The sequence below is a fragment of the Mizuhopecten yessoensis genome, unplaced genomic scaffold (assembly GCF_002113885.1).
Source record: "Mizuhopecten yessoensis strain PY_sf001 unplaced genomic scaffold, ASM211388v2 scaffold8469, whole genome shotgun sequence".
Classification (NCBI taxonomy): domain Eukaryota; kingdom Metazoa; phylum Mollusca; class Bivalvia; order Pectinida; family Pectinidae; genus Mizuhopecten; species Mizuhopecten yessoensis.
Window position 1 is genome coordinate 395,439 of NW_018407563.1, and position 10,734 is coordinate 406,172.

Below are 10,734 nucleotides of genomic sequence, written 5' to 3' on the forward strand. Positions count from 1 at the left end.
GGGGGGGTTCTTGTTTGTCTTCTATATAGGGGACATTGAAGAAATCTAGAATAGAACTGCTGTATCCCACTGCATGTGTGTTGTGAAAGGCGACTTATGTGGACCCCCAGCAGAATCGGGGGATTCCTTCCGTGTCTTCTACGAAGGGGACATGGAAGAGACCAAACTGGACCTGCTGCCCCCATGCAACACTGTTTCAGGCGGTGTCTCCCTAGGAAACAGTCCTCATATGACCCTGGCTGTTGTGTCTCCCTAGGCAACCGTCCTCATATGACGCTGGCTGTTGTGTCTCCCTAGGCAACCGCCCTCATATGACCCTGGCTGTTGTGTCTACCTAGGTACCCGTCCTCATATGACCCTGGCTGTTGTGTCTCCCTAGGCAACCGTTCTCATATGACCCTGGCGCAAGGACGTTTAACTCCAGACAAACAAACTTTCTTTTTACATAATTTAAATCTAGCACCGTCCTAGCCCGAGTTTCACCTGGTGTTTGGTGTATCTGTAAAACTGTCTAAGGTTGGTGTCGGGGCCAGAGGAAACCCGGGCTAACCCCGTCCCTTTTGTGTACTTATTATGCAGGTTGTCTTCCATAGTTATGGGAAGCCAAACTTTCGAGGAATTAAAGTGTTGGTATATATTTAGGGTTTGCAGTATTGTTTTTTTTTGTACTCACAAAACTTACTAGTAGATAGTAAGTAACATGTCAATTTAAAAACACTTTAGTTTCGTGTAATTGCGACAAAGAGACGTTCCATAAGTCAATTTTAAAACATTGGCATTTATTTTTACCCTTTATTCTTACTGAGAAATCCCAAACAATAGTTTTTATGGTAAGGGAACTTGTCATTTAATACTTAAAACGTTTCAATTAATATAAGAGATATGTTATAAACTTATGGATATATCGTTATTAATTTAGGAGATATGAGATATGTCTATTACAATAATGAGAAATGTTTACTTAATTTAAAAATATACATATTTGAATTAGATATAATTAGATATATCTCCGTTTCAGTTCAATATATCTGCAATACCTTCTTTGGGAGTAAAATGTTACCATGGTTTGTCATCCATCAATACTTCTTATATTACAGTGACGTAATTATGGCCTCACGTAACGTCATCCCGCGCCCAGAGACGACCAACCCGCCGGACGACGACTCTGGCGACTCCAGTTGGGGAATCGTCGTTCCAATCGTTCTCGTCGGCTTATTCATAGTCAGCGTTATTGTATTTCTTTACTGCCATTACATGCGGAAAAAGCAACAACAAGGACCACCGGACGCCGCCAACACGTCACTTGGCCGGTTTTCCCGAAGTCTCGTCGGCAGCTCGACGACCGGAATCGATTATGTGCGCTGTTCAACTAGATCGACTACGCCCCTGAGGTCCAGCCTACGCGGCGACCAGGCGTTCGTCATGCCGATGGCACCTCAGTACCACCACGGAAGTCAGCCCAAGTTCACGTTCTATTGGGAAGACGATAACTGGAAGCTGTGTCCGGACAGCGTAAACAATATGCGTGGGCATCTCAACCCGCTCTCCCCTATTGACGAGATGGACTCGTCCCTTATGTCAGATGACGTTTATATGGACGTTTCCAAAAGTTACGACGTCGGCGCACAGGCGCCCTTTTCACCTTACCACCTGACGTGGGTGACACCACAGGCGCCGCCGCCGTCTTACGAGGAATCTGAGGCGGGATCCCCGGAGAAACGCCTCCGACTTATGTCGGTCAATACCACAAACAGCGAGGACACATACAGTACATGTCATACTTTCGACAAGGACGCATTCCACGTCCACAATAACACGCTTGCTACAGACGGTGAATACTCGGCAAACAGTATGAGTCGCCATAAAAGAAAAAGTGCCGTTTTATCCAGTGCTGTGCTATCTGAGGCGCTTACGAACACTAATCTCACTAATTCCCAAATGACGTCATATCCTTCGACACCAATATCGTCCACCGGCGCAAGTCTTACGACCTCTAGTCTCGACACAGGGGAGGATGACGACACATCATTCGTGACGTCATACCACGACACTAGCTACCACATTTCGAGGCAAAGCGTAAATAATCAATCAGCAGCGTATACGACAGCGCGTGGAAGTCAGGGAGAGAGCGAGGTGAGTGGGGTCCCCAGCCTACCGAGCAGTATATTGTACTACCACCAGAAAATGGCCGGCAATAGGAACGTCGAGTTGATGGAATGCCCACCGAGATTATTGTCTCAACCTTACAACTACAGCATGGCAAGTAGCATGGGTTCGGCCGAGTCGCACTACACCGACAACACGTCATTGCTTCCCAATGTTGGCAGTAGCAACACGTCCGGAAACCCTTCTATGTCAATGTCCATACCACATTCCAACGTTCCTGGAGTTGTGGAGCAGGGTTGTCAAGGAACAATGAGTCCTGGCGACCTGTCTAAGCTTGTGAACGAACTGTCCTCCATCAGACCAAGTTCTACAGAGCCGACGTCCATCAACAAAGGCATCGTCAACAGCGCCTGTGTCTACGATAATAACATTGGCGAGAGCTACGTCACGGAACAAATCCATCCTCAGAATGCATCGGAAGGTGATGTGAACTTTCGTCACAGCATCACGGAGCTGTTCCGGAGCTGGAGCGTCACGGCTGAACTAGATTATAGTTCTTTGAGCTCCCGCGGAGCAAGCGGAGCAAGCGGAGCAAGCGGAGCAACGTCCATGAACACCCCGCAGCACGAGAACTCATTCGCGTGGGACAACTTCCCTTGGCACAAAAATAAAGGTATACCGGAGCATTATCAACAACAGCAGGAAATAACGCCACATTTAGTGGAGGATTACAATCACAACCTGGTCGAACCCAGCGTCAATCACAACCTGGTCGAACCCAGCGCCAATCACAACCTGGTCGAACTCGGCGCCAGCGGAAATGTCCTGGACATCAATCGACTGTCCACACCGGGCAGAAAGGTGAAGTTTGAGGCGCCTGTGCTTGTCAGCAAGACATATTGGGTCTGAGACAAATTTATATATTTATAGCGTTCTCTAGGACAATCCCGTTTGATGCTCTGACCGTTGAGTCGCAGTGTGGACGATCCGTTACTACACTTACAAACAAGTATAACGAGTGAAGTCGAGGTTCTGATGTTTATAAATACTACAAAGAAGTTCGTTGACATTGATAATGTATCTGAATGGTTCAGACTATTATTCTATACCGTGGTCGGTGGTGATACCGACAATAGCATTGCGAAGATCTAATTTTAATTAGATTGCGATAACTGATAAACAGAATAGTTATATAATAAAAATTGGTTTGTAAATAAAAACAAATGCTTGTAACGAAGTGCTATGACCGAGACAGTACGCTGGACTCCAGGAAGGCGCTATTTATGGAGATATTAGTTTATTTTACTTGATTGTGAAATTATTCACTTCTTCGTCATCAGATGACCGTGTTAAATTTTGTTCAAATTGCTAACGGCGACATAAATGTTAAAACATTGACGTGGACTTTCCTAAACCACTCATTTTGTGTCATGTGCTTTGTTTGACTTTTGTGTATGTATTGAAATTTGAAACTGAGACACGCATTATATTGGTCAATATAATGAGAATTTGTATACTATTTTAAAAGTGATATAAAATTGAATATACATTGTAAGAATTTATTTTTTCACTCTTGTTATTAGTGTACAGCTGTGTCCATCTTCAAATCTTTGGGTCCCGCATGTGCAATAATATCATATTTCCTCTGCACCTTTGTGCACCGACGTTTTTGTGACAAAATCGAACTACCGATCGGGAACCGTCTGCACTTTCCGCTTGCCCCGCCGACGGTTCCCGATCGTCGAACTTCCTGTACGCGCCACCTTGCTGATCGGATACTGTTGACTTGACAAAGTTATGGAATCCTGCATAACTATGATAACAATAAATGCGTTGATAAAAGATAAATATGAATGGCATGGTATCGTATTTGTAAAACGCAATGACTACCATCGATGAGAAACGTGTTGAAACTCTTCGCAGTCAACGGTCACTGGTAAATGTTAGATGTCTGGAGCCAATCAAATACTAGGGTCTAGTATATAGATAGCCATTCGATTCTTTCCTGAGAAAATCCAAGATAACGGCGAATACTATCGAAGCGTAGTTCTTGGATGTCCAAGCACAGGGACCTGGACATTGTTAACAGCCATATTAAGACCTAAACTAAGGTGTAATTTTACATGTTTTAGGGGTTTAGATAGATTTTATTTAAATGACACCCCATTGATCATATATACGAGTAGGACGGATCAAGCTCTCCATGTCGAAAAGTCGACCCCACCAAACGTTTTTGCATCGAAAACAATATTTCTAGTTGATCTACGGGAAAATGATCCGTTAGGAGGCACGGTAGTATATTGGTAGGACGCCGGGCTCGTGACGGAAGGGTTGCGGGTTCCAGTCACGGCATGACACTGTGTTGTATCTTTGAGCAAGATACTTTACTCCGCTTGTTCAAGTCTACTCATGGTTGGGCAGCGCTAGAATTGTTGAATGCTAACTGTTGGCGCCGAAATGGCAGCTCCGGCTGTATGCTCCCCAGGGAGTTGAGAAAGATATTGGCTGGTTTCAAAGGCCCTTTAACCACGGATAATAATTTGAGACGACCTACGAACTAGGTTGTGATAAAGCGGTTTGTAAGAACCTCGAATTAGTATTTTTATTTTTATTTTATAAACCGCCTATATGCACGTAAAATGCATTCTCCTTCCGCGGAAAGGATCTCCGTTAACACGCCTTTCAGATTTTCAAAGATTTTCGCAGTCATCGTGCCACTTTATTGAATATTAATGAGGTTGAGGTCAGCGCGTGCCGAAACATGCAGTGTTGGTTGGTTTAGCGAAAAAATGGCTGCGCTTCCTGCCAATCACACCACGGGTCTCGGCACGCGCTGATCTCAACCTCTCGTATATATGATCAGTCGAACTGAACCCCTAAAACATGTAAAAATTACTCTGAACACCTTAGTTTAGGTCCAAATATAGCTGTAACAAATTCTCAGGTCCCTGTGCATGAAACCACTTCCATCAAAGAATCTTAATCAGATCTACAAATATGCTCTTCATTTTCCTTACAGGTACTATCGATCCCGAATGAGAACCTTGTACTTAAACCTTGTAATGTCATTTATTATTTGTCACTATAGCAAATGTTACTGTAAGTATTCCTTGTTGTATAACATTGGATAACTGCATGTACAATGCTAAAAGTTGTCATTCTTACTATAACTAGAAGTGCTGTCAATGAGAAATGACTTCTCATTAGAGCCTGGGGTATTGTAATCAAGGGGGACCGAACATATCAAATTTCAAAAAGATCCCTTCCATTCTTTTTGAGAAATATTGATGACAAAACTGAAATGTCAAAATCGAGGATGGCTACCTGTCGGCCATTTTGTTTTAACAATCAATCTCAAAAAGTAATGTGCACAACTATGATGGACCTACATATCAAATTTGAGAAAGATCCCTATAGTGCGCTCTGAGTTACAGTGATAACAACAATTCTTAACAATTAAAATCCAAGATGGCCGCCATGTTATTTTCCCGACCAGTCTCAAAAATTGAAGTGCACAAGTAGACACCATTGGGGACCTACGTACCTAATTATTGTTTTTACTCCGATTCTTCTTCTTATTATCTCCCTTCTTCTTCCGCTTTCCGCTTTTCCGATTACCATCCACGATTGCCGCCACAGCCTCTGATTGGCTAAAACATTTTGAGCAATAACTTTTGTAATATTTGGCACATCAAAATACAATTTTGAGGAAAGTATCGGTATAGGTAATGGCCGCCTAGAATTTTTGGAATTTAAAATTTCTGAGATGTTCTCTAAAGATAGCCAATGCCATCTATCCTATTTTACAATGCATTCCAAATTTGGCATGTAGGTGTATGATGGTACTGCGAACTCAACCATGGCATTCGTTTTCTAATTAGACAAAATGGCTGCCATATACTGGTTACTGATTGGTCGAAACTCCGTTATTGTTCGATTTCGTTCAAATTTAATATGTACATGTAGGTGTAATATGGCATTGCAAACTCAACTGCGACAAAAATGGTCGCCATAAACTGGCTTCTGATTGGTCGAAATTTCGATTTTGTTCGATTTTTGTGAAAATTGGTTTACCGGTAATATGAGGGGATTGCGAATTCAAACCACACGGAGGCTTCTGATTGGTCGAAATTTAGATAGTGTTCGATTTTGGTGACAATCGATATATAGGGGCATTAAAAGACTGCAAATTCAATCGCATTCCTTCGTTGCCATAGCAACCACACAGAGGCTTCTAATTGGTCGCAATTAAAAAATTGTTAGATTTCATTCAAAAGTATGTAGGTGTATAAAGGCATTGCGATCATTTTGTGTTGCATCCTTGCGACTATGGAGTAGATATTGTTCGATAAAATTTGGTATATAAGGGTATTAGGAGACTGCGAATTCAACCGCATAGGTTTGGTTGACATAGCAACCACACGGAGGCTTCTGATTGGTCGAAATTTAGATATTGTTTGATTTTTATGAAAATTGGTTTATAGGGGTATTAGGGGACTGCAAATTAAACCGCAAAATTTTCGTTGCCATAGTAACTATATAGCAACAACACGGAGGCTTTACTGGTCAAAATTATGGGTATATAGGGGTATTAGGGGACTGCAAATTCAACTGCATAGGTTTCGTTGCCATACCAACAACATGGAGGCTTCAGATAGGTCAAAATTCATATATTGTTTGATTTCACTCAAATTTAGTATGAAGGTGTTTTATGCCATTGTGATCCTTTTCTGATGCATCTTTGCGACTATGGGGACAGTTTGGGGTACTTCTGTAACGGTCCCCCATTACAATTAGTTCTTGTTTATACATATTTGAACCTTGTGCTTTGCGATATACAAATCTTAATGGTTTAAATCCAAGATGGCTATTGTCTGCCATGTTGTTTTTTGCAATCAGCCCAAAAGCAAACATACACAAAGCCTCCAGTACTTTCTGTGAAATAGTGATAACAAACTTAAACGGTCAAATTCCAAGATGGCCTCCTATCCATCATTTTGCTTTTCCAATCAGTCTCAATACTTCACATGTTCAACTAAAGACAAGGGGAATGCACATGTCAAATTTGAGAAAAATCCCTCCTTTGCTTTCCGAGAAATAAAGAAAAAAATATTTACTGTCAAATTCCAAGATGGCTGTCTTCCTGTCAGTTATTTTGTTTATCCCATTAGTCTAAGTTGTCAATATGCACAAGTAGGGACCAAGGGTAACTTACATAGGAAATTAAAAAAAAAGGTCTCTCCACTGCTTCCCGAGAAATAACGATACCAAGAATTATTTAAGGATGACAGACCATGGAGATAGGGCCATTTAAAAACAGCCCACCATCTTATGATGGAGGGCTAAAAATAGCCAAGGACATGATGACCTGGGCGTCCCAGCCCAAAGTACATAGTGACAGTATTGCTTCACTGCCATATCTCAGTATTTAGCTTATCATACTCGCTGATGACAGTGCTGCAGATTTTGAATTGTATGACAAATAATTACAAATCGCTACAGTTAAGCCTTTAATCTAGAGGAAGTGTATAAAAAACAACAAAATTGCAATAATGACATATTTTTTTTAATTCTGAGTACAAATTCACAACCTTCTATAATATTCTTTTTGACATCTCTTCAAGTTCCTACAAGTGATAACATCTTAATCAATAACAAACATACAGAACAAACCTGGGGTTACAACAAAGACTCTTACTCTCAAGGTCAAACCTGGGGTTACAACAGAGACTCTTACTCTCAAGGTCAAACCTGGGGTAACAGAGACTGTTACTCTCAAGGTCAAACCTGGGGTTACAACAAAGACTCTTACTCTCAAGGTCAAACCTGGGGTTACAACAGAGACTCTTACTCTCAAGGTCAAACCTGGGGTTACAACAGAGACTCCTACTCTCAAGGTCAAACCTGGGGGTACAACAAAGACTCTTACTCTCAAGGACAAAGAACCATACTTATATTGGTCGTTTTACCGAGGAAAGCCATTCTTAGGATGGCAGCCAGAATTACCAGGTGCTCATAAATACCTTGATTATTTTATTTATCATTATAGCACATGCTAGTCAAACATACTAGAGCAGACACATTTTTACTAGGTAGCCATATTTAACACAGTAGCCAGAATTACCAGGTACTCATTAATACCGGGATAATTTTATTTATCCTAATAGCAAACTAACCAGGACAGCCAAACATATTAGAGCAGACATCTTCTTACTGGGGTAACCATATTTAACACAGTAGCCATAATGACCAGCATACATACCCTGGATCAGTCATCCATTCTCAACGTATTTTCAGACACATGTACATTTATTGTACATTTTCTTTTCAAACTTCATTTAAGCAAACAATTGCTTTCCCAATCAATTCTGGATATTCATATAATAGAGTAAAACTGACACACATGCATGAATGAACATTTCACAAGTAACATCATCATGAAAATTTCTCAGTTAGGAATCAAGATTGATTGTTCATCAAAATCTCAATTAAAATTGAAAAATGTTTTTGTTATGCACTTTATGAACAGTTTATACCTTCTGTTGTTTATTTGAAATCAACACTTTCTGTATGTATACCAAGGCCATTGGTAAGATTAAAATCATTAAAATCTACAGCAAGATATCCGACAGACAGAACACATCAGACAAATATCACATGATGAAATCATTTGGCATTAAGGTAAAGAGTACCACTGTATTGGTTATAAACACACAGAAGAGTTCCACTGAAAGTTTTTAATTATGGTTCTCTCCCTTCTATATAGAACATGAAGCAGCCAAAACAAGCTTTTCTGTCTCAGAGTTACCCTCCCTGTCAAGATCTTTATATGCTTCACGACCCTTAAATTGGACAATCAGTTTGATGCTAGTCTTGAATAATTCCTTTATTGCGACATTGGTAAAGCATAGGCTTTGCGATGCCTTCAACCCCTATGGTTTTCTTGTCAGTTTTTTTTTTTTTTAATTTTCTGTTTTCAAACATTCAAATTTTAAACATAAATATATTTTCCAATAACTTACAGGAATGATTATGCAAAAATTGTATCATTCATATCAACACAGAAACAACAAATATATAATAAAAAGTTTGAAAACATTTAAGCCAAACAATCTTCTGATCAAAGAATCTGTTTAAAAACTATCAACTTTTTCAAATAGTTGTTACTTGGTTTGGTCTTTGTGATAACAAACTAAAACAGCAAAAAAGGTATTCTCTGCCTAGTTGCTACGAGCAGGCTTAACAAACAGGCTCAGCAATCTATTCCTCTCATGATTGGTTTTGGGATTCCTACATGTCATAATGATTTGGTTATGTGATAAATTAACTCATTCACCCCTGATATTTCATAACCTTTGAATGGAAGAGTTCAAATGTGTCTTCAGGGGGCCAACACATAAGTAGGGGGATGGGCTTATAACAGGACAATGAAAAAGATTTGTTGGCATTTCTTCCTAACTGCAATATATATTGATGAGTTTATTACCAAGCATGGGCATATTGTCAGATAAACACGGTTTAGTATTTTATCCCAGGTAGCTACTGACGAAATATCTTCTGGGATTTGGAAAAAATATCTTCCAAAAGCATTTTGCCCATAATAATCTCGACTGACATTTGACCTGTCAGCACCCACTTTTAACATTTGACCTCATGAATAGCTAGCTTAAAGGCATAGCTATAAACAAAACTTTTTACACTATGCAGGTAATTCACTTCAGACATTTTAAAGCATCACTAGTAGCTACTGACAAAGTATCCTAACTCTGTGCCTTCTGGAATGTGACAAGATCTCCTAGGCTTATTACCTACGAACATAATGTGTTTTGCTCTAAAAGTGAACCTTTGACCTGAACACAATACATTAGGAAAAGATGAGCGAGGTTGTTGTCCATTACTCTAGTTATTTCGGTTCTTAAGAATGCCGTTTAAAGAAAAGTTGACGGACGGATACTGACGAGACAGATGCTGCACCATACCATAAGCTCACAGGCATTTTGTGCCAGGTGATCAAAATATTGAAAAGACTGAGGATTTGTTTGTCATTTAATTACAACATAGATAAGAAGACATTTTTTTCCTCGTGACACACTCATATATATTTTATATATACACTTTCTCAAAAAGTCTATAAATTAAAAAAAAAGGTTTGAAATACGTCCAGTAAAGTTCACCATCCAACTAATACTGCTTGTGACCACTGGTCACCACGTTATGATAGGGACTTCATTAGACAGCGATATTACATCACCACATAAGTTACGAAGGAATATGATGAAAGGTCACCACCTATCAAATCAAGGTCATCAGGACATCCCATCAGCCTATCACAGATGATTAGAGAAAGATGCGACGCAGATCCCCAGGGGCAGTGATCATGTTACATTGTGGGCACAGCTTCTTGGCACCCTGGAAATCAAACAAACATGTACACGTTTATTGTATCTTGTTAACCTCAGTACCACTATCGCTTGTAGGTTTGAATGATTGAGCTATAAAGAGTTGATACTGTGAGCCCATATTTGTTGTCTGTGTGGAAAAAAATATTATACAACACAGTTATCTTTTTCCTGTTAATTTTTTGTCGGGGTGGGGGTTGGGGGAGTAACGGTGAAGGAGGAGGGGGTG

At 40.3% G+C, this 10,734-nt stretch overlaps 2 protein-coding genes across 5 annotated transcripts in view; one reads left to right on the forward strand and one right to left on the reverse strand.

Moving 5' to 3' along the window:
- LOC110456031 overlaps positions 1-3,649 on the forward strand; it is a 4,480-nt gene extending 831 nt beyond the window's left edge. Inside the window, exon 2 of the mRNA XM_021506551.1 lies at positions 1,098-3,649. Coding sequence (XP_021362226.1) covers positions 1,108-3,015 — 1,908 coding nt within the window. The 5' untranslated portion in view covers positions 1,098-1,107 and the 3' untranslated portion in view covers positions 3,016-3,649. The remainder of the gene's footprint in view (positions 1-1,097) is intronic.
- A 4,006-nt stretch (positions 3,650-7,655) lies between these two features.
- The window catches only part of LOC110456027 (E3 ubiquitin-protein ligase Rnf220-like), an 84,512-nt gene continuing 81,433 nt past the window's right edge, over positions 7,656-10,734 (reverse strand). For 3 of the 4 annotated variants that reach the window (XM_021506546.1, XM_021506544.1, XM_021506545.1), the window contains one exon: positions 7,676-10,515. In XM_021506546.1, coding sequence (XP_021362221.1) covers positions 10,444-10,515 — 72 coding nt within the window. In that variant the 3' untranslated portion in view covers positions 7,676-10,443. Of the gene's footprint in view, positions 10,516-10,734 lie in introns of all 4 variants that reach the window. The other variant, XR_002463545.1, reaches the window with a different exon arrangement.